The following is a 24,119-nucleotide window of genomic DNA, read 5'->3' on the forward strand; positions in this document are numbered from 1 at the left end:
AGCATGAGGAATGGCGGGAGGCTTTCCTCCTCCCTCCATTCTCCTTCAGTGCCTGGCATGCTGCTCCGTTGTGTGCTCATTGCAAGGAGACTTGGGAAATGGCTGTTTTCCCAGGGGCTACTGGATCATGGGCAGGGTACATGGGGTAGAGTTCAGATTCCATCGTGGCCCCACTCAGGAATGCAGTAGGCTCTGAATCAATTTGGACTGTCTCAGATTAAGTCAGTTTCCAGAGGGGTAGCCATGTTGTTGCAGCAAAAACAAGAGTCTTGTGGCACCTTAAAGACTAACAGTGTTATTTATTCTGTCATAAGCTGTTATGGACACTGTCCACTTCATCAGGTGCATGAAGCGTCAACTTCAAACTGGCCGATCGCTATACACATGGAGCGGGGGTGGGAGATGTAAACCGTGATGTCAGCGGGGATTGAAATGCCAAAAGTACAGACAGTGATAATTAACAGTTGTCATTCACAAAATGTTATTAGGCGATAACACAGATGTCGTTGTAACGGTGAGCCGATTAATGTATCGATGGAAAATTGAAAAGCAAAAAAGTACAGGCAGTGATGGTTACCTTAATGGTTGCCACAGGAAATAAGAGTTGAATTTCTTAGGGCGCCACCCTATGCGTGTTTAGACAGTTCAGAGACAGGCATCAACGTGAGTGAAATGGCTGAAGCACAATTCATTAAGGGCGCAATCTTATGCGTGTTTAGACAGAAAAAAGTGCTGGCTGGGGAATGCCAGGAGTCGTGGGACTTTTTTTCTGTCTCAACACGCATAAGATTGCGCCCTTAATGAATTGTGCTTCAGCCATTTCACTCACGTTGATGCCTGTCTCTGAGCTTCCTGAATTTATTGTGTGTTAAGGGAACGGCTCGGTTTACTCCAATCCAGTCTACCTTGCGTACTGAGGAGCACTTCTTCTCTACTCTGACCAGGAAGAGATGCTAATTGTGTCCCTTTTTATCTTAATGCCCCCCAGGAGCAATTGCCTCCACTTCTCCTTCCTCAACCTGGACAAGCACCGGGAGTGGCTTGAGTATGTCTTGGAATTTGCACAGGACGTCGCCCCCATCCCAAATCAATATGACAAGCACTTCCTGGAGCGTGACTACACGGGCTACGTCTTGGCCCTGAATGGCCACAAGAAATACTTCTGCCTTTTCAAGCCCCGCAAATCGGAAGATGACGAGGATGTCCCCGGGGGCCCCTGTGAAGATTCCGACCCAGGGGAGGTCCGAGGGAAGCCCTCCTGCAGCCCGCGGGTGAGGTCTGTGAAAAACAAACTCGAGAAGTTGTCCTTGTGGATGGAACGACTCTTGGAAGGGTCCTTAAAAAGGTTTTATATCCCCTCGTGGCCTGCGCTAGACTGAAAAATGAAGGTTTAAAAAATGGGGTTCGAAGGAGGATCTTATTGCTGCAGACTTTGAAAGAGGACAACCGTAAGCATCTCTCCTTTGGGAATTTTACATTGTGTCGGATAGACAGTAGCTTTTTAGATGAATTCTCCTAGGCCCAGTGAATTAGAAGCTTCCTTCCCGTGTCTTTGACCTAGGAGCAATTGGAATAAATGCACTGACATCCACTCTGTTACCAAATGGTTCTAAACGCTGGGGAGCTGTACAATCGAAAGCAGACAGTACCTCGTGTCCCCCTTCCTCTCCTGTTTTCCCAGCCTGCTCTGGTTCTGCCTCTGGGGTTTTCTCCGACATCGACGGAGGCCTTGCTGCTGTGGGAACTCTTGTTGCGTACTGATTTGTTTTTATTTTAAATATTGGTTTTGGGTCACTCTGTTCAGGTCACTCTGTCCTCCTCTTCCCACGCATGCTGCCAGGCCCCATTCTGCATTGAGCTCTATGCGATATTGTATCGAGTCCTTGCCTGCTGGTTTTCCCCCTGCGGTGAGCGATTCAGGGTGCGTTTGGGGGTATCTCTCTTTTGTACCAAAGGGCTGACGGAACAGGAAATGGGGGGTGAGGAGCTAGCAAACCACCTGCATCCCCTCCAGCTCTGGGTGCAATAAATCGACATGCAAAGCCCACCAGCTAAGCTCTCAGCAGGGCAGGACATGGCTGACCAAGCCGTAAATACTGTACGAGATGATGAGCCATTTACAATGTATGTTCCTTCCGATGCCTTCCTGCTTGTTGTGTCTGATCTTTCTTTTTAAAGACTTGTATTTTAGAGCCATACCGTCAAACAATGTCCATAGATTGTAGATAGAATCTGCTGCAAGCCAAGAGCTTTGTGCAAGACAACTTTGCAATCGCTGCCTCTAAGTCATTCTCCAGACATCTCTTTTTTTTCCCCATAATGGCAACAGTTCATCTCTAGGACAATAATTTAATGATGTTTCTTTGTATCAAGGAACTTACATTGTCTCGTTAATGATTGTGTCTCCCAGGATAGGGTAGGGTTGAAATGCCTTCAGAACTACTGAATCGCCCACATAGAAACTTGGATTTCTCGTAGGCAGAGGTTCCCCCCCCCCCCCGAAACCGTTGTCATTTCAGCCTCTCTGAAACTGATCTCGATGGTTGTTTACCAAGTTTCAAGGCTTCCTCTTGGCGGTTCCTTCGCCCTCCCACCCCCTTTCAGGATCCACCGTTCAGTATATCTCTGCGTAGTTGGCTTCATTCTGAGAGCCAGGCTACATGTTATGCAGGCTGAGGTTGTAGAATTGGAGACTGGAACACTTCAGGCCATGGGACTTGTGTAAAACACAAGCAAACTTTCTTTGGTGTTACAATCATAGAGAGAGAGGCCTAGCTGTCTACATGCAAGGGGGACCTCATTCCATGCAGAAAGATGGCAACTCTGCCCTGAAGACTAGTCCATTATTCTGCAACCTCATGCCCTGTAATGGGTGGATTGGATCTGGATGATATGCTCCTCTGTCACCTTGCAAGTGGTGGTTTATGATGGGGGTGCTCCGTGTGTTTTTCTCAAATATCACCTGCAGTTCTCCACTGCTGTGCAGCTGGTGCTGAGACTGACATGGAGCTGGTTACACGGTACCAGCCTCAGTTCTTGGTCTGTGCACTTGGCCTTCCCTTGTTACAGGAGTGACTCAGTGGACACGCACACCCTTATTAGGGAAGCAGCTGCAACCTGCCTGTCAAAGCAAGCGGAAGGGTGCTGTTGTTCCTGCGATGCACGCCTGTGCCATGGTCGTCTCAATATCGGATCCTTCCTGTCAGTTTTGACATACTGCTCCCGGACGGCCCCTGCAACTGCGTCGGGTTTCTGTGCATCTAGGTCAGGAAGATCCTGTTACGACGGTCAGATGTTTGGAGCAAGGTGTCTCGAATGGAACTGAACTTCAGAGAGATGTTCTGAACGGCCATGTTTTCACTCAGACAGTGCACAGCAAATCTGGCTCTGTGTGGATCCCCTTAGACACAGCCAGGGAAGGTCTGTGCATGAATGAGACAGAAGCGATTGAACCAGCAGTCTCTCTGGCAATGGAGCTGGCTGTGTTGCTGCCTTGCTGCCTTCAGGTGGATGGCCTTGTGCCTCAGCGGATCAGCGATCAAATGAAAAACTACACAGAAGGTGCTGGCCGGAAAATCAGCACTGTTGTAACCAGTAGCACTGGAATAAGAATTAATTGTACTGCCAGGTTCAAAGAATATTGGAAGCTCCAGCTGTTCTTGGGTTTCACAAGCAGCTGGTGGAGCCTTCCCGGTAGAACAAGGATGAGGAAACCTACGGGTCTCCGGATATTGCTAGAAGACAACTCCCTTCATACCTGCTAGCTGGGACTGATGTGAGTTGGAGTCCTGAAACACCTGGAATGCTACAGGTTCCCCAGCCCTGAGCACAGAAGAAAGTCCAGGATCAATAGACCCTTTAGTACTAAAAATGAACCCGGCATCTTGTGAGGATGTTTGGATGAAGTTAGTGTGTAGATCTCGTGATGGGTGAGGGGACGGCCTGGCTGCTACTTTCTGCCATTTTGTCCAAAGCTGGTTAAAGTAGGACAAGCAGGTCCTGGGGGCTTCAGTCAGAGGTCGATGGCAGTTCTCCTAGACCCAGTTTAAAACATTCAGGGCAGAGGTGCTGTTCTTGGATGGTGGAGTGGGCACGCTCCCATTTCTCCCCCATGCAGCTTGGCATATGTATGAAGCAGGCACTCCTCACCAATGCTCCGTGTCCTGGATGCCCAATTCACACAATCCCTCCCCCTCCCCCCCTTGTCACTGAATTGGGCACCGGTGTGGGGCAGCACCTGACTTTGGAATGGCCTTCCACCACATAAAGAGGAATGCCACTGCCTGTAATGTCTGGGCCAAGGCCTCTCTTTTGTCAAAAGATGAGTCCCTTCTGCTGACTAATTGAATCTATTAACACAAATATGCACGCTGTGAAATGAACTGATCTTCTCTTGTAACAATCTACAGTGGAAAGGGATTCATCCAGTGCCTGCTGCCAGACATATGGAAAGCTTTTCTTATTCAGACTTCCTAGAACCCGAAACGAACCATCTTTAGGAGGGAGATTATAGTATAGCAACCAATCCTGTGCGTGCGGTTTACTTTTTCCTTTGACATAAATGTGGTTCTCCCAACAGCCTCCTCATGACGGCCATCTTTTCTTGTGTTATGCTAAAGAAACGTTGATCAGGAACTGGTATGAATAATAATCCAACCCAGGTTGGTTTAAAAAGAAAGCTAAATATTTTGCACTTTTGATACTCTGTTGGGGAGGGCAGGGAATAAATAACTTATTGGGCAAATTGTCTTAATTTTTTTTTGTATTTGTGAACAGGCACTAATTTTATTTTGGTTTGGTTTTGCTTTAAGACTCTACAGATTTGCAACTGAAATAAACTATTTTAATGTGCGATCAGAAGGTGGTTTGAGGTGAGTCTTATGTTAAATTAGCATACAGGCAGATGGGATTTCCTCTGGAAATAGGCAGCAGTTCAATGCCAAATTCCATGCTGTAAGTTTCTGGCTTTTTCTTGGAGTTTATTTCTTTAACAATATTTATGAATCACTTACATTTAAGAAATTTCTAAGCAATGCACAAAAACACACAAGTCTTTATACGGGGACAAGGTTACCTTTCTGGGAATGCCTTTTGGGAAAAGTACGTTCAGTAGGCACCGAAAACCGAGAAGGGCTGGCGCCTACCCTATTTGTCGTGGTCAGGAGTTCCAGAGTGTGGGTGCTACAGTATTAAAGGCCTTGTTCCAAGCCGTGACGGACCAGCCTTCAAAATCTTCGGGACCATCAGGCTGGTAGGAGATCAGCTGATCTCTTAAATATCCTGCTCCTCAGTTGTTTAGGGCTTTGTAAGCAAGTACCAAAACCTTAAACCTGGCCTGGCAGGAACATGCTGGCAATAAACTGCTCCTGTTACCAGCCATTGAGCTCTCTGTTTGGAGTCATTGATTTTTCATCCCCTTTGCTTTCCCTCTGCATAGCCTTTACATAACGTAGGATTAATTGATGGAACTCAGCACAAGGTGTGGTGATGGCCTTGACTTTTTTACGGCTGTAAAAGGGGTTAGAGACCTTTATGGAGCAGAGAGTCCACCTTTGAATATCAGTTGCTTGAGTCAAGCCACAGGGATGGGGTATTACCTTCAAATCCTGGTTGTGGGCTTCCTGAAGGCATCTGCTTGCCACCACAGGAAACAGGACTAGATAGACCCAGGGTGGGGAACCTCTTTCAGTCTGAGAGCCAAATCCAATTTCAGAAAAGGTCTCAGGAGCTGCATTCCAGCAGTTGGTGGGAGCAAATGGTGGGGACCCCCAAAATGCCAGCATGTTTTAGCCTCAAACTCTTTCTGCCAGTATCTAAGCCTCAGAAGAGGCATTTCAATCTTTTAGAATGGGAAAAATACATAAAAGGATAGGTTATTACCCTGCGCTCTCAATAAATTATGCAAATTAACAAACCTAATTAGTTTATATTTCTGCACGTGCTTTCTGTGCAAAAGATTACCTACTTGACTGATGATGCTGGAGGGAGGGATGAGTTGGTGTCTAAGGTAGTGGAGGACTGCATTCTGTGCTGTATTCGATCCCTCTTCCTCCTGGCCCTCCCCCAAATGGCCACCAAGAGACCTCCCACTGCCCCTGGCTCTGGTTTCTAAGCTCTCAGCAGCCGCTGCTCATGGTTTTATCTATGGGAATGTGGACTAGCGACTTCACTTTCTAAAAACGGGAAATTCTCTTGTCTTATGTTGATGAGCAGTTTTACCGTGATGTCAACCACGGACATTTCAGACTGTCCCGGTTATTGCTTTGGACATCTGAAAAGGGCACAGACGGCGGAAGGTGAGTTGCACAAATCCAGCACAGATAGAGTAGGAGTTCCTGATTCTATGTGGGAATGGCGGAAGGGCCTTTCACTTTAAGAGCTTCTTCTGCCTGAAATGGAGGCTTCCCTGGAATGGTTTACATTGACTTCACTCGAGGGAGTGCACACAGGATTTCAAACAGCAGATTTGCTCCCAGGAGGGCTGTGTTACCTATAAGCAAAAGGAGAAGAAAAGAAAACATACCCTAAGCAGCAAATTAAGGGATCTGAGCATTTGCCTCCTGCTTTTGCAAAGCAAACTGGCATTTTGTAATGCCAATCTCTTCAGCATTGGGTCTTGCAGGCAATAATTTGGCTGACTATCCTCTGTGGGGGGGAAGAGAGCTGGGTACGGTGTTAGGCTTACAGAGGCTGGGTCCAAATCTCATTCTCTTCGGCCTCAGTTCACCAGACAGTCAAATGGGGCCAGTCCGGACTTAATTTCTTGGGGTTGCTGCATGGGAGAGGAACTGCATAGGTGTTGCAGGTCAGAATTGCTCTGTGGCTAATAATAGCAAAGATGATCAGAGGAGCTCATTTTGGGAAGCCAGTACCTGACTCAGATCATGGCTAAAGCAACAGATGTAAAAATATATCGCGCTTGGTCCATCTGCTTACCGGAAGCATCGTATATCGGAGCCACTTCAACGAGGTCGCCTCCGACAATATTTAGCCCTTGGCAGCCACGAATGATCTCCAGAGCCTGTTTGAAAGCAAGAGAAGGCAAGTGGGCTGAGGGAGTGGGCTGGAACGCTAGAATTGTCCTGCTGGCTTAAATGAGTGGAAGAACACCTTGTTTTGGAGAAGGATGCCTCTTCCCAGCAGTGATCCAAGCAGATTGAAGATGGATTACGTTCTTATGACTCAAATGTACGCGACCAGAATGGACCCGCGAGATGCTGCCGGGGACAACGGATTTGTGCTATTCAAATTTGAAGAACATAAAGCAGGGGTTTCAAGCGGTTATTGATCTGGGGGCCAGATCCCCCACCCCAGAACAATGAGGTAGTCATCATCCGCCTGTGCTCCACCCAGTTTTTCTTCCCTCCATGCAGGGAGAGGCGTGAAGCTCCAGTTCAGGGACGTTCTGCCCCATTATTGTCCTCTGGCTTCTTCTGCTTTGCATTCCACTCCCCTGAGTTCTGCTTGAACCAGCTGCGTGCCTCTCTGCATGGAGAAAAGGACTTAACCTTGGAGGAGCCTTATGTCATAAAGCAGCCTTCCCCAGCCTGGTTCCCTCTAGATGTGCTGTGGTGCTGGAGAAGACTCTTAAGAGTCCCCTGGACTGCAAGGAGGTCAAATCAGTCCATCCTAAAGGAAATCAACCCTGACTGCTCATTGGAAGGACAGATACTGAAGCTGAAGCTCAAATATTTTGGCCACCTAATGTGAAGAGAAAACTCTCTGGAAAGACCCTGATGCTGGGAAAGCCCGAAGGCAAAAGGAGAAGGGGACGGCAGAGGATGAGATGGCTAGATAGCATCACCGATGCAATGAATATGGACTTGAGCACGCTCCGGGAGAGAGCGCAGGACAGGAAGGCCTGGCGTGCTATGGTCCATGGGGTCACGAAGAGTCGGACACGACTGAACAACAACAACAATGCTTGCTTGCCTTCGCACGTGCTTTACCTGGGCAGGGGTGAGGCCAGCAATCTCGGGCGTCCCAGTGCCAGGGGCGTAGGCAGGGTCTATTCCATCGATGTCAAAGCTGATGTAAACAGGCTTGTCTTCCATCTGCTTTCTCACCTCTGCCATCAAAGGGACTAGCGACTTCATCCAGCAGTCTTCTGCGAGCACTACCCGGAAGCCCTGTTGGGAAGAGAGAAATGGTGGCAAAAGCTTTTGAACGGAGAAACCCAGGGCTGAGGAGGCCCTATCGCAGGGAGAAGGTGCGTTCTTATGGTCCAGAGTAACCGAGATCCAGCAAGTATTCTCCCCTGAAAGAGGCAGGGCAGGCGTCGGGGGCTTCTGCCGATGCAAGAGACTCGTGGAGGCTGAGGCTGCGATCCTGTAACACTTCCCTGGGAGTGAAGTCCCATTGAACGTAACAGGGCTTAACATGCATAGGATCTCACTGCATGTCTTCCACCAAAGATCGGCTCGGGCGCGCGAAGGGGACACCTGATAAAGCACTCCCCATCCACGTTATATTAGGGCTGCTTTGGAAACTCCCCATCCAAACTTCTGCCTGGATTTCGGGAGTCCTGAATTACCCGGTCTTGTCTCTCAAGTGGAACAGACACATGAGTAACACAGGACTGTATAAAGAGAAAGCAACAGAAGAAGCAGCCTTAGACCAGGGGAGATGATTTGTCGTCCTATTGCCGGGTTGTCTGCTCTGATTGGCAGCAGCTGTCTCAGGGTCTTGAGCCGAGGAGGCTCTTTCCCATAACCTGCGACCGGATCCCTTTCCCCAGAAAGGCTTGGGGTTGAACCTGGGACCTGCATGCAAAGTAGGTTCTCTACCACTGAGTGATGCTCTGTCTCCACCACTGCTCGATTAGAAATACCCTATTCCGTTTTTTATTTCTGAATTTGTACAGAGTACTGCACACAGGGGCAGTCTGCAGAGTTTTCAGTTCATTCATGTCTTGGTCCCACGCCCCAAAACGACATTAAAAATATGCACATCAGGGACAGAAAAGAATGCTGCTGAAAGACAATATTGACATTACTGCATAGTTGGGACCTGACTTATTTTTGTGCGGAGCTGTGTTGACACGTAGGCTGCACGTGTCAGGAGAAAAATACCACACAAAAAGATCCTGACGCAGTGCTGTGTACAATCACATCAAGATGAATCTCTTTTGAGCCAGTGTGGTGTAAATGTTAGTATTAGACCGGGGCTGAAGACACCCAGGTTCAAGTCTCCACTCAGTCACGAAGCTCACTGGGTGACTTTGGGCCAGTTACTGACTTTCAGCCTCACCTACCTCACAGGGTTGTTGTGAAGATAAAATATAGGGGAGGAAAAGCACTGTGTACACCACTTTGGGTTCCTTGGAGGAAAAGGCGGGATATAAATGCAACAAATAACTACATTGATTTATTGCAGTGTTTTTCTAAAGATTTATGTGCACATCAGTAATGCAGATGGTGGGGAGAAGCAAACAAACCAAAGGATTTGAAAGCTGCATTGAAGTGGGATTAATTCTCCTAGTTAAAGCAGACTTCCGAAGGAGAGGGATGCAGGGCAGAACAAGCCAAAGGAGCAATAAAGGGATGGAATGTCTCTAAGCTGGTCAGGCTGCATCTGGAGGACAGTGCCCAGCTGTGTGTGCCAGGTTTTAAGAAGAACATGGACAAGTTGGAGCATATCCAGAGAGCAACCAGGGTGGTGAGGTGTCAGGAATGAATCCGTGCATGTGGAGATGTCTGGCAGCTCAGATTCGGAATCAGAAGGGGAACAGCAAGAATAGAGGGAGGCGCCCTCCCTAGCGAGCCCAGATATGGCGAGACTTTCTTCCCAAGACCTTGACACACAGATGGCCCAGCCTGAACAGCTCCCCACTTCCTCCACCACGAGAACTCAAGTTTCAGAGGAGGGTGAGGGTCGTGACTTGAGGGATGCTAGGCTCCGTCACAGAGTGGAGCGGGAGAAGTTAGGGGCAGGGCTCAGACGCTCCGCCAGGTTGGCCGCTCGTGGAAGCCAACGTAGGAAGGAGCCACCCTGAGGGAGGGGCATCCCTGCGAAGCAAGTCTGGCTGAGGAGTCCATGCCCAGACTGCTGGCAACTCCTCTTAACTTCCACTTGATATTCGTAGATGTGCAGATTAGCTGGTTCTCTGCAGTCTGAGAGTTTCCTAGAATCTGCGTTTGTAAAGAAGCGAGTCCTTGACTACTAAAGTGGTGTTGGCCTGAAGCCTCGTTTCCTGGAGTGTGTTGACTGCGAAGGGGGACGACGAAGGAATGCGACATGAGGGGTCTGGAAACCAAGGCCTGTGCGGAATGGTTCAAAGAGCTGGGAGTGTTTAGCCTGGAGAAGAGAAGATTGAGGGGAGACATGACAGCAGACTTCAAATGTCTGAAAGGCTGCCATGCGTTAGATGGAGCAGGCTTGTTCCCTGTTGCTCCCAAGGACAGGACTAGAGCCCACAGGTGGAAACTGCAGGGAAGCAGATTTCAGCTTAACAGGAGGACAAATCTCCTCACAGGAGAAGCTGTTCAGCAGGGGAACAGTGTGCATCGGGAGTTGGGCTCTCCTTCACTGGAGGCTGGGCTCTCTGCTCCTTCGCTGAGCAGAGGCTGGATGGCTTTCTGGCAGGGCTGCTGCAGCTGCAAGACTCCTGCCCTGCGGTGGGATGGGGCAGCCAGGGTGGACTACCACCTGGGCAACCGGTGGCCCTTCAGATGTTCTGGCCAGAGCTCCCATCAGCCTTAGCCAGCCTGGCCGACGGTTTAGGGAGTCGCAAGCCAAAACGCGTAGAGGGCGGCAGGTTGATCTCGAAGACCCCTTTTGAGTGTGCGGTTCGGAGTTGGACTGGCCAGGCTCAGTTGCTAGCATGTTCTGTCTAGAGCCCCGACACAGCCCTTAGCCCCCCCCCCCTTTGCTTCTGCTCCAGGCACTTGGTCTGCCAGAGAAGGTCTGGCAGGGCCGTTCCTCCCGTGGCCAAGCTGGCTTCCCCCCCCCCCCTCGTGAGTTTAGGCACTTCATCACAAACAAGGAACGTTGCAAATCAGCGCCGGTTCCCGGTTTTGGAGGGCCCTTGAGCAAGTCGCCCCAGTGGGCCCCCCTCCCTGCGTGAGTCCGCCTTCCCACCACCATGGCCACCAGCTGCTCTTGCCCCCCCCTTTCTCCTCTTTGCTGTCACTTGCTGGATGGGCAGGGAGCAGGCAGGCCATGGCATCTCCCGCTCCTCCTTCCCACCACCACTGTCTTCTGGGCCAGAGCGAGAGGCAGGGGAACAAGCAGGTTGTGATGGGGAAGAGGGGGAGCAACTCCAAGGGGCTCTTGTCAGGGGGCCCCTGCTGGGGTGTGTGTGTCTGGCACATGCCCAAGGCACATGCCCAACCATGCCGACCCGTGATGCCAGCCCTGTTGCAAATGCCAATCAACGGGATTTACCTGGTCCCGGCAATACTTGTAAGGATCTTGCGAGTAGGAGGACCCTCGGATTCCAATCTGAACGGCCCGCTTGCAGTCCAGGAGCCCCTCGTCCACACAGCACCGGAACGGTGTCCCGTGATAGATCTTTTCCCCTAAGGCCTGGTCGCCTGTGTCCGTGTGAGCATCCACGTGCACCAGCCCCACGGGGCCATGCCTGGTTGAAGAGGAGGAGACATTGCAGCAAGCATGCAAGGAAACACCCACCCATGCCCAGCTGGGAGCAGGCTCAATTATTTCCCCAGGTAGTGTTCAGGAATGACGTACGCATGACATACACTCCAGTTGCCCTTTATTTACCACGCACATTTGCTAGTTTCTGATCCCTGTTCCTCTTTTATCCCTCCCTCCTTCTCCTTCTCTCCCTCTCTCTCTGGCCCTTTGGGAATCCCTTGTGAACATTTCCGAAGTGTGAGTTGCTAGCATTGTCCTTTAGCATTCAGCTCCTTCCCTAGGGTCTCTAGAAGTTGCATCTCTGAGTGGGGAATGGATGAATCTTATTTATTTATTATTTATTTATTTAAAATATTTATTGGCCGCCTCTCAGGGCAGAAGCCCTCCCAAGGTGGCTCACAACAACAAAATACAGAAAAAACAGTTAAAATATTAAAAATGCTAAAAACATAAAAACAATAAAAGCCAACCATAAAAACAAGCTTTAAAACCAACAATGATGGTTAGCAGAAACAGTAGCAGTCGTATCAAGGGAAGGCCAGGGTAAAATAATATGTTTTCAAGGCCTTCTTAAAAGTCTGCAATGACAGAGCAGGGCGGACCCCCAATGGCAGCTTGTTCCAAAGGTGTGGAGCCACTGTTATTAGCCTTGAACTGTTTCTTGAACTAAGCAAGGTGCCTGTAACTTCTGCTTTAGCTATATGATTTATAAGAAGTGTTAACTGTTAAGTTTTTGCCATGAGATTTACTACAATAAAAGTCTCACTGATTTTGGTGTCCTGTGCCAGAGTGTAGGCCGGGTAGACAGGCTACAACAAGTTAACTTACAATGTCAGTAGATGCACATTCAAGAAGGATAGCAGCTGTCAGGGCAAACTACATGTAACACCATGTTCTCTCTAGCCTTCCTCTCACTGATGTGTGACACTGTGTTATTCCTCCTCTCCTCTCCGCTCCCCCGACTCTCCTCCCTAGTTCCACATATATCGATACAGGACTAACATATTTCTCTTCAGACTAAGAGGGACTATTATTTGTATGATTCTTACGTTAACAGACTATTTTTGTATTCATCTCCTTGTGGTCGATCTCTGTATGTTTTGTGTGTAACTGTGGTTCTAATTATAGAAAGTTTGTTTAGTGCAAATTCTTGCAAATTTATTCCAGTTAAGCACTATGGAACCCACAGAAGCAGAAGCTTGTATGACATGCCTCCCCCCTTCCCTGAAGCCGGGCTCTTCTGTTTCTGACTCTGTTGAGGGGAAGGAAACATATCAAGAGCCTAGGGAACTCCTGAACATTGGACCTAATATAGGTTTGAAACAGGGAGCAGCACTGTTCCGTAAAACTTTCCTGCATGAAGAGCATCCCGTGCAGTATAGGGATGTTGTGAGAGTCTGGGAAGGGAGTGGAGTCCAGTGGACTCTCTCTCGCTCGTGCACCCTGGACCGGCTCGCTGAGCTTCAGTGCACACCCGGACCCGCTTGCCAAGCATCCCGGTGAGCAGGGCCCAGCAGGTTCTTCCCTTCTTGCAAGGAGCAGAGAACAAGGGGCTGATGTTGCCTGGCGAGCCTTGAGAGGCAGGAGTCACTGTCAGGTTTGCCCTTTGTTCTCCCGTCCTTGCAAGGAGCAGAGAACGAGCAGTGGGCGTCACTCCTGCCCCCTGGCAAGCGCTGAGAGTTGGCGGAGGCAGGAATCGCTGTTCGCCCCTTGTTCTCCCCAACCGGGGCTCCGGCAGCTGCCACGGTGTGGCGCGTTTTTAATGCTGGGCAAACGGTGCCTTTATGACCACCAGTGATGCAACATTACGCCTTGGCCCTAGCCTGCATGCACCCAAGTGCCCGTACACTGAGCGTGATAGAGCCCCTGCTTGGCATGCCGAAGGTCCCGGGTTCGATCCCTGGCAGCTCCGGGTAGGGCTGGAAAGAGCCCTGCCTGAAACCCTGGAACGCTGCTGCCAGTCAGTGTCGACAATATTGGGCTAGGTGGACCGAAGGTCTGACTCGGTACGAGGCAGCTTGCTGTGTTCCTGCGTACGTGAATGCTGCCGTGCCGCGGAGTGCGCAGCCTGCCATGCTCCGTGCTGCAGCTGCTGGGAGTGTAGCATAGCGGAAGAACACAGGAAGAGCCCTGCTGGGCCAGACTAAAGTCTGTCTAGGCAACGTCTGCAGTAGCCAACCAGAGAGCCCGGGAGACCAATACGTAGCCCTCCCCTGCTGCCGCTCCCTCACTGTGCCTATTCAGCAGCAGGACAGCTTGGCTTCTTCCCTTGCTGTGACCTACGCTCGTCCAGCTCCACCACCACCCCCCGAGCCATCCCAAAGTCTCCTACTCGGAAATGCCTCCCCCCATTGGCCCATTCTGCCCCTTATGCCTGGAACCGCCTCCCAGAATGCCTCCGTGCAACCACCTCTCTTCAGCCCTTCCTCAAAACTCACCTTTTCTGGGAATCCTTTGGGTCATCCCCCTAGTCCAGCCTCCCCCAAGCTGACGTCTTCCAGATGCGTGGGACTACAACTCCCACGATCGCCCAGCCGGCCGGCTGGGCGATCGTGGGAGTTGTAGTCGCACGCATCTGGAAGACGTCAGTTTGGGGGAGGCTACGCTAATCCCCTTTTGCCGCATTGCCCAACCTGGTGCTTTCCAGAGGTGCTCAGCTACAAGGCCCAGGCATTTTACAAGTGCCCTGGAGCCTTTTGCTTCGAGAATTAAAAAAACGCCGGTGGAACATCACTTCTTGCGCGCCCTGCCCCGCAGCATTGGCGTAAGCGGCCGGATGCCCGTCGGTGGCTTTTCCCGTTTGCACTCACTTTTCAGCAACCGCCTGTAGGATGGGGTATGTTATCGTGTGGTCTCCACCTGAAAGAAGAAAGAGCAGCTGGTTGGCAACCAGCCCCTGCCCCGCTCTCTTCCCTCGACAGTGCGGGGGCTTTGACAGTTCTCAAGACGGTCAAAGCCAAGAGGGGTATCCTGGGGGACGGGCTGTGCTGCTACCTGTGGGAATAACGGTGCTGCATTCTGTCACGCAGCGCAGGGGACAGGAAGAGATCATTGTAGCACCCGAGCTACAATGTTCTTTGGTCCCAGTCTACTCCTTTATTTTACATACATCCGAATCTGTGGAACTCCTTGCCACATGCCAATGTGGTAATTAGATCAATTTATGAAAATGGATTCCCCTCTCTTGTGGCTACGGACGAGGAGACTGTTGAAGTGCACAACCTTATTCTCAAGGTTATCTGCTCTTCTGTGATCCAAACCATCCTAGACCGCTTGGCTGCATCCTTACCCAGCGTGAGGGGCACGCAGCCGCCCACCACAATCTTTCGGAAGGCTTCTCGGATTTGCTTGCAGCTGTCCGTCAGGTTATACAGGTTGACGTTCACATCGCCGATGTCGGCGACCACGAGGGAATGGTACGGATCTGCCCCCGTGCTTGGGTTGAATCGCCTCAGCATCCCCGATTCAGCCCGGATGTGGCGAGGACCAAACCTGGAAAAGAAGCAGCCGTTGCTGTTCGTGGCGCCCAGTTTCCCCTGACTTGTTCATATCAGTTTTGTCTGTCTGAAGCAGACAGACAAAACTCCAGGAAATTCCTGACTTGTGTGGCGGATAGCTTCCTCCTACAGAAAGTAGAGGAAGGAACTAGAGGATCGGCTATCCTTGACTTGATCCTGACCAACAGAGATGACTTAGTGGATAAAGTAGCAGTTACAGGAACTCTGGGGGAAAGCGACCATGTTGCACTTGAGTTCTTGGTTCTAAGGGAAGCAAAAGCCGAGTGTAGTCAAACGCGTGCCCTGGATTTTAGGAAAGCTGATTTTAATAAACTTAGAACAATGATCAGCAAGGTCCCATGGCAAGCGACGCTAACGAGAAAAGGAGTCCAAGATGGTGGGAGCTTTTAAAAAAGGAAATTCTCAAGGCACAATCACAAGCAATTCCAACAAGAAGAAAAGGTGGAAGACAACAGAAGAAGCCAATGTGGCTTCACAAAAAGCTTAGGGATGACCTGAAAACAAAAAAGGACACATATAGGAAGTGGAAAGAAGGCCAAGTAACAAAGGAAGAGTACAGGCAGGTAGTAGAGAATTGCAGGGGAGGCGAAATTGCAGAATTTCGCCTCCCCTGCAGAATTGCAGGGGAGGCCTTTTCGTCAGGAAGGTGAAAGCTGAGAAAGAGCTGAGGTTAGCAAGGGATGCTAAAAACAACAAAAAGGCTTTCTTCAGCTACGGGCATAGTAAAGGGCAGAGGAAAGAAATGGTGGTTCAGCTATTAAATAAGGATGGCAAAACGATAACAGATGACAAAGAAAAGGCAGAGGTGCTCAATTCCTACTTTGGCTCAGTCTTCTCCCAAAAGAGGGTCTATGAGCCCCCTGGCAAAGGCGAAGTACAGGCTGAAGGGGCAGGATTGCAGCTTGAGATTGATAGGCATATGGTCAAGGAACACCTAATGACTTTGAATGAGTTCAAATCTCCAGGGCCAGATGAACTGCATCCTAGAGTAATAAAGGAACTGGCAGAAGAACTCTCAGAACTGCTGTCTATTCTCTTTGAGAAATCATGGAGGACGGGGGAAGTGCCAGATGACGGGAGGAGGGCTAATGTTGTCCCCATCTTCAAAAAGGGTAAAAAAGAGGAACCTGGGAACTACAGACCAGTCAGTCTGACATCAATCCCTGGGAAAATTCTGGAGCAGATGATAAAGCAATCCATCTGGAAGCACCTTGAAAACAATGCCGTGATTACTCAAAGCCAACATGGATTTGTCAAAAACAAGTCCTGCCAGACAAATCTGATCTCATTTTTTGATCAAGTAACCTCCCTTGTGGACCGTGGGAATGCCGTAGACATCATATACCTCGACTTCAGCAAAGCTTTCCACAAAGTGCCCCATGATCTCCTGATGAGCAAACTAGCTCAAAGTGGGCTAGATGAAACAACGATCCGGTGGATCCACAGCTGGCTACAGAATCGGACTCAAAGAGTGCTGATCAATGGGACCTTCTCAAACTGGGGAGAGGTAACGAGTGAGGTACCGCAGGGCTCAGTCCTGGGCCCAGTGCTCTTCAACATTTTTATGAATGACTTGGAGGAGGAGGTGCAGGGAATGCTGATCACATTTGCAGATGACACAAAATTGGGCGGGATAGCTAAGACTTTGGAAGACAGAAACAAAATTCAACGTGATCTGGATAGACTGGAGCGCTGGGCAGAAAACAACAGAATGACATTGAATAGGGATAAATGCCAAGTTCTGCACCTAGGAAAAAGAAACCAAATGCACAGTTACAAGATGGGGGATACGTGGCTCAACCACACTACAAGCGAGAAAGATCTTGGAATTGTTGTCGATCACAAGCTGAATATGAGCCAACAATGTGATGTGGCTGCAAAAAGGGCAAATGCTATTTTGGGCTGCATTCATAGAAGCATCTCTTCCAAATCCCGGGAAGTACTAGTTCCCCTCTACTCAGCACTGGTTAGGCCTCATCTGGAGTACTGTGTCCAGTTCTGGGCACCACACTTTAAGAAGGATGCAGACAAACTGGAGAGGGTTCAGAGGAGGGCAACAAAGACGATCAGGGCACTGGAAACAAAGCCCTATGAAGAGAGACTGAAAGAACTGTGCATGTTTAGCCTTGAGAAGAGAAGACTGAGGGGAGATATGATAGCCCTCTTCAAGTACTTGAAAGGTTGTCACAGAGAAGAAGGCCAGGATCTCTTCTTGATCATCCCAGAGTGCAGGACACGGAATAATGGGCTCACGTTCCAGGAAGCCAGATTCCGGCTGAACATCAGGACAAACTTCCTGACTGTTAAAGCAATACGACAATGGAACCCATGACCTAGGGAGGCGGTGGGCTCTCCCACACTGGAAGGCGTTCAAGACGAAGCTGGACAGCCACCTGTCAGGGATGCTCTGACTTGGATTCCTGCATTGAGCAGGAGCTTGGACTCGATGGCCTTGTAGGCCCCTTCCAACCCCACTATTCTATGATTCCATGAAGCTGGACAGCCCATCAGGGATGCTTTGACCGGGATTCCTGCACTGAGCAGGGGGCTGGACTCAATGGTCTTGTAGACCCCTCTCAACCCCACTATTCTGTGATTCTATGAAGCTGGACAACCCATCTGTCAGGGATGCTTTGACCTGGATTCCTGCATTGAGCAGGGGGTTGGACTCGATGGCCTTGTAGGCCCCTTCCAACCCTACTATTCTATGATTCTGTGATTCTATTATAAGCCCCAGCGAAGCCTGGAAGGCATGAATTGGAGGCCTCTAGCCTCCTTCTCCACCTCTGATAAGTCACACAATAAGTCCTGTCTCAAAGCCGCCGCATTGAGGGACTGAGGGCTCCGGCCCGTGGGTATGCAGAGAGGGCCAGGGCTTTGGACAGGCCTAGTGCTGCTAAGGGGCCTGTTCCACCCCCTATTATTATATGTATTTATATTCTGCCTTTTTCCCAATACTGGGACTCAAGGCGGCTTTACAACATTAAAACTTGTACAATTAAAACCTATAAATAGAGGTATACAAAAATTAAAAATATAATTAAATCGTCAAAAGTATTAAAATGGTATAAAATGTCAAAACATCAGAAGACAACAAGAAATATAGTATCCGTCCATCATATTCTCACAGGCCCTGGCTAGATATTCCCAAAGGCCTGCTGGAACAAGAAAGTTTTTACATGCCTGCAAAAGCCTATCAAGGAGGGTGCTGCTCTCGCCTCCCTGGGAAGGGAGTTCCAGAGCCTTGGGGCAGCCATCGAAAAGGCCCTCTCCCGCATTCCCACCAGACGTGCCTGTGATGGTGGCAGGACCATGAGAAGGGCCTCCTCTGACGATCTCAGGGCATGAGTAGGCTCATAGGGGAGAATACACCCCCAATTTGGAGTCTGGATCAATTTTTTGGATGTCTGTCTTGGGAAATGAATCTTTTTATTCTGGATTATTTCCAGCTCAAATGACAGAGTTTGCTCATCCCTCAGAAGAATTTTGACTGCCCAGAAAAGATTCTGGAAGATACCAGGGCAATGCTCTAGCAGTCAACTTGCACATGGAGAAGCTCAAGGGATGGAGGATCTTTCACCTGCGCCAAAATAGCCCCTGGGGCTGGGCCGTGAGGATCCGAAGGGCGGAAAACAAGGCATCCAGTCTCCATGGCCATGTGGAAATGTTCCAGATCTTACCCAGGAGACCTGATAGCATTGAAGAATCCTCGTTTCCATTTGTAAAAAGTTTCTCATCACGGTTTTGGAGAAATTTCAAACAAGGGAGAAGCCTTCTCAGTGGTGGCCCCCCATTTCATGGAATAATCTCCCCGACGAGTCCCACCTGGTGCCAACATTGTCATCTTTTCGGCGCCAGGTGAAAACTGCCTTCTTCTCTCAGGCATTTGACAGCATATAAGGAGTCTCTTTGTCTCTGGCTGATTGTTTTAGATATATCTTGTTGTGTGTGCTATATGTTCTATGTCATGACGTGAATGTTTTTATATTTCATATAATAATTTTATGGGTTTTTTAAATTTTTGTGAACCGCCCAGAGAGCTTCGGCTATGGGACGGTATAGAAATATAATAGATTAAATGAAATGACTTCACTCATTGTGACCTGGCTGGGTGACCAGCCAGATAGGCGATTAATAAATTTAATAATAATAATAATAATAATAATAATAAATGGTCAGAGTCTGTGGTTGCCATGGGAGTGGGCTGAACGTCTGGAAAGGATGCATTCAGTTGGCTTGTGGTGGCTTCTGTTGAAACACTTTCATTTAGTGCAGGGGTAAGGAACCTTAGGCCTGGGGGCCAAATATGCCCTTTGGGGTTCCCCAGATGACTCCACTCCCTTCCCTTGCCCCCGCTCCTCCAACCACCCATCATTTGGTGGTTTCCTGGCATTTGTGTAAGGTTTTCCCCATTCTAAAAGATTGAAGTGCCTTTCCAAAGGGTTAGTTCCTGGCAGTAAATGCTTTAAGCTACACTATGCTGGTATGGTTTGTATTTATAGCCCTGCCCCTTTCCTCTTTGGCCCCACCCTCTTTGCTTATGGCCCCACCCACCACTGGAATGCGGCCCCCGAGAACTTCCCTGAAATTGAATGAGCCCTTGGGCTGGAAGAGGTTCAGTACCCCTGACTTAGTGGGAATGTTCTCTCCGGTAAAAGGAAGTATTTATATACTTATTGATTTACTGCATTGTTATCCAGCTTTTCAGAGAACTGTTGTCCCCCAAAGCGGCTCACATCAGAAATAATAATAATGAAAAGAGACATGCTCTGCCATCAAGCTTACAAACTAAAATGGCAAGACAAACAAGGGAAGGGAGAGGAAATGGAGGGAGGGAAAAAGAGGAGGGAGATTAGTTTTCCAATATGGGGAGTTGTAAGCAGGTATTTCAATGCGTCTCAGGCCTGGTGGGGTAGGGTGAGCACAAGTGAACGGAACGTCCTGCCAATTCGGCATGCACAGTGCTCTGCACAAAATTCATAAATTAAACAATGGAGGGTTTCCTAGTGCTTCGCTTTCACTTCAAAAGCTGGACCAGGTCATTCGAAAACACCAAAATCCAGGGAGAAATTTGATTGAGACGAATTTTGGCAGCCAGCCTACAGTAGTCCAGTTTGGAAGGTAATTTTAGACTTTGGACCTAAATGGTAACGTACATTGCTTCAAAACATGGTAAGCTGGCCCTGCTGTGTTTGGGGGTCCTGCTGAGTGATGCTCTGGACCTCCCCCCAAAGTCCTGCTCTGACAGCACCACTGCAAGCCTCGAATTTAGAGGGGGCTTCTGTACGGTATTCTTTTGTTTCATTGCTTAGATTCCCAACTGTGCCTGGATTTGAACTCTGGCCTCCCTCCAACCAGCTGGGCAGCATTAACCCTCCCCCCTGCCCAGAACAATGCCCCCTTACCTGGCCCCGGGACGGTTGGAGGTTCCCGTGTCAAGAGGGACCCCAACAAAAGCCACATCCAGCCCCTCTGCTGAGTCCCGGATGGGCAGCTTGAACATCGAACATACCCCCACAGGCCTGGCCACAGACTCGGCGCTGGGTGGTATGTTGAAGCCGGAGTGTGAAGTCAGGCGGCGACGGAGAAAACTCTTGGCCTCGAGGCTGCCCAGAGAGGAGCCACCCTGAGCTCTGGGCAGGGAGGCAGGGGAGGAAGGCGGACGCCTGCCTGCCAGGAGCACTGCGGAGAAGGTCCGCATGCCAAGGGCCGGGCTGCCTGTGCAAACCCTCGCCAGGGACAGGGGCTTGCACCCCAAGGAACAGAGGGTCTCCATGCTGCAGTGCAGTGGCAGAGACTGGACAGTCTGCAGCTGGGTGGCTTTCGAATGGCCAGGAGGGAAACGCCCGCCGGGCGGTCCTGCCCTCGGTTCAAAGGGCAAAGCAGAAGCCTTCCACAGCCCACCCTAGGGCCACTGCCAGTTTGCCTTCGCCCAGCCGGGGCCTCAGAGCCTATGGACTGGAAAGTCTCTGTGCAAGTTGAGTAACAATTATTTTTAACTTCGGAAGCACCGCCACTAATCTTTCCTCCCCCCCCCTTTCCCTTTTTCACTCTCTTTTTCTTTCTCGCCAGAAATTTCCCTATCCAAAAAACAAGTTCTCCTTCTCTGCATGGAAGTTGTCAGGTTGTCATAGCCTTAAACTCCCGTTGTTGTAGTTTGTGTGTTTGTGATCAGATCAGTGCCATTTCTAAAAAAACATATCTTTTTACGTGGGGAAAACAAGTGCTCTGGGTAGGGAGCTGCACTGACTGGCCCTATCCAAGCTGTGGCACTGTAGCTCTTCTGGGAAAACGTGTGAGCTGTCCCTGTTAAAATGCCTTGTGTTTCGAACTGGCAGGGGAGGGTGAAAAGATATCCAAACATGGGACATTCCAGCTGCAAACTCCTTCCCTGTGGGAAGTCAGCAACTTGTCTGGGAGGAGGGTTTTACCCCTAGCTTTTAATGTTCAGGGTTTTATAATGAGCTGCTGCTGCTGCTGCTGCTGCTGCTGTTGTTGTTGTTATTATTATTAAAATAGATGTCTGTACCATTTTCCATATTTTAAAAATATTCTAACAGGCAACCATCCTGCACCACTATCTGTGGTCTCAAGTGGTACAGCCCCAGGAGGGACTGCTCCACATACGATATCTGCATAGAATCATCGTGTTGGAAGGGGCCTAAAAGACCATCGCGTCCAACCCCCTGCTCAATGCAGGAGTCCAAGTCAGAGCAAAGCCAGGGATGCTCTGACTTGGATTCCTGCCTTGAGCAGGGGGTTGGACTTGATGGCCTTGTAGGCCCCTTCCAACCCTACTATTCTATGATTCTATGATCCCTGACAGATGGCTGCCCAGCCTCCTCTTGAATGCCTCCAGCGTGGGAGAGCCCACCACCTCCCTAGGGAATTGGTTCCATTGTCGTTTTGCTCTAAGAGCATCAGGAGTTTTTTCCTGATGTTCAGCCGGAATCTGGCTTCCAGTACCTTGAGCCCATTATTCCGTGTCCTGCGCTCTGGGATGATCGAGAAGAGATCCTGGCCTTCCTCTCTGGGACAACCTCTCAAGTACTTGAAGAGCGCTCTCCTATCTCCCCTCAGTCGTCTCTTCTCAAGGCTAGACATGCCCAGTTCTTTCAGTCTCTACGGTGCTCAAGTGATGCGCTGGCATTTGTGAACGACAAGCACTCTGGCGTCTTGGAAGTGAACCAGTTTTCATCATCCCCTTTGCACACCATTTGAAGTTTTACAGCCTTCAAGCTTGCGGCGAAAACAGACGGGAGGTGAGAGACCAGGCTCCCAATTCTCTCCTACTTCAGAACAGCTGCGGGACATTCTGATTGAAACACCAGAACTGAAGGAAGTCATATTTAACTTTTCTGTTTTCCTAATTGAAATCACCTCCAAGGCCGGCCCTACCACTGGGCAGAGTGAAGCAGCTGACTCAGGTAGAAGATGCTGAGGGCAGCAGTATCAACGTGCACACGCACACACGCATAACTGTTCCCACCTTCCTGAGCTAACGCCCCAGTGGCAGCAATGTGTTGGTTGCTGGCTTCACAGGCTGCCTTGCCAAGTAGTCTTCTCCCAACACATCGCAGACAGTGCTGTTGCAAAAGGCCCCAACAGAGGGAAGAGGCAGGCTGCGCAAGGCCGCAGCCACTGAGCATGTGTCGCTCCGCTTGGGATGCTCGCTGGTGCCGCCACTGTCAAGGCACCGCGGCATTTCTTTGAGCGGCTGACATGAGCAGACACTGGGCGGAATGATCCGTGAGCGGCAGCAGAGTGTTGGGAGGACGCAGCTGTGACCCGTGGCCTCCCCTGCATAGGTTGGCCATGTGTCCTCCTCTGTAGAGGACAGTCCTCGATTTGAAGACATCGTCTCTTGGAAGGGCTGTCCGGTCCAAGTCTGGTTGAACGATAAAGAACCCCAAGAAGGGAGCGCAGGAGCCTTGAATTTACCCATCAACACTTGGCACTGAGCAGCAGGTACAGAAGTCACCTGTTCCGAGTCTCCTCCACTATGGGGAGCTGTATTGCATTTCTGTTTGCGTTATCGTAATTATTGCGTGCAATAAATGATCACATGCAACTTTTATGTCAGCAGCTGAGTGAGCTAGCCTGCTGCCCTCTAGCGCAGGGGAGGACGCCGTTCCGTTGTCAGTGTTGGAAGATTCAGTTGTCAGTCTGGTTCGCTTCTGGACATGCATGGGGGGGCTCTTGTCTAGGGCTGGCCCTGCCCCAGCTGCTGTTAGTCCCATGGGGGGACAGAGATGGATACTGTTGTGCTAGTGTATTTGACCCAATGAGGCTAATTAGAGCCAGCGCGGTGTCGTGGCGAGAGTGCTGGACTGGGAGTTGGGAGATCCGGCTTCTAGTCCCCACTCGGCCGTGGAAGCTCACTGGGTGACTTTGGGCCAGTCACAGACTCTCAGCCCAACCCGCCTCACAGGGTTGTTGTTGTGATAAAATGGAGAGAAGGAGGAGGATTATGTATGCCACCTTGGCTTCCTTAAGGTGGAAAAACGGCAGGATATAAATGTAATAAATAAAACAAATAATAATTAAAGCTTCAGAGGGCTATTTCTACAAGGTGACACACAGGAGAAGCGGTCAAGACTTCTCTGATCAAAATGAGAAGCTGCTGCAGCTGCGTTGAAGTACAACATTTTTAAAACATCAGACCTGATTATGGATCATCCCTGTCTGTTTTGGCATTCAGACAACCCACCCACATAAGGAGTTGCAGTTGGCAGAGGAAATCAAAAACCTTTTAATGGCCCCGCGCCTCCATTTGCAGGATTACCTAGGGGTGGGCTCTCCCACACTGGAGGCATTCAACATGAGGCTGGACAGCCCTCTGTCAGGGATGGTATTTGCATTGAGCAGGTGGTCAAGTAGGCCCCTTCCAGCCCTACTATTCTATGATTCGAGATTGGCACAGGAGATGGGATGCTGTTCCGTCTAGCCGTTTCTTTAGCAAGGTATACCCAGGGCCCTTGAATGGGGGTGATGGGATGGCTG

At 49.9% G+C, this 24,119-nt stretch overlaps 2 protein-coding genes across 4 annotated transcripts in view; one reads left to right on the plus strand and one right to left on the minus strand.

Moving 5' to 3' along the window:
* DNAJC16 (DnaJ heat shock protein family (Hsp40) member C16) overlaps positions 1-4,858 on the plus strand; it is a 45,612-nt gene extending 40,754 nt beyond the window's left edge. For all 3 annotated transcript variants that reach the window (XM_084821887.1, XM_084821885.1, XM_084821886.1), the window contains exon 15: positions 989-4,858. In XM_084821887.1, coding sequence (XP_084678013.1) covers positions 989-1,379 — 391 coding nt within the window. In that variant the 3' untranslated portion in view covers positions 1,380-4,858. The remainder of the gene's footprint in view (positions 1-988) is intronic.
* AGMAT (agmatinase (putative)) lies at positions 4,769-20,943 on the minus strand. Its single transcript, XM_084821890.1, has 7 exons — positions 20,522-20,943; positions 14,888-15,090; positions 14,409-14,457; positions 11,386-11,581; positions 7,950-8,129; positions 6,937-7,021; positions 4,769-6,490 (listed from the first exon to the last, which is right to left on the minus strand). The coding sequence occupies exons 1-7, from the start codon at positions 20,890-20,892 to the stop codon at positions 6,417-6,419; spliced, it is 1,158 nt and encodes a 385-aa protein (XP_084678016.1). The 5' UTR covers positions 20,893-20,943; the 3' UTR covers positions 4,769-6,416.
* Between the last annotated feature and the right edge of the window lie 3,176 nt (positions 20,944-24,119).

The sequence above is a fragment of the Heloderma suspectum genome, chromosome 15, assembly GCF_057233095.1.
Source record: "Heloderma suspectum isolate Gila_16-S chromosome 15, 16-S_ref, whole genome shotgun sequence".
Taxonomy (NCBI): domain Eukaryota; kingdom Metazoa; phylum Chordata; class Lepidosauria; order Squamata; family Helodermatidae; genus Heloderma; species Heloderma suspectum.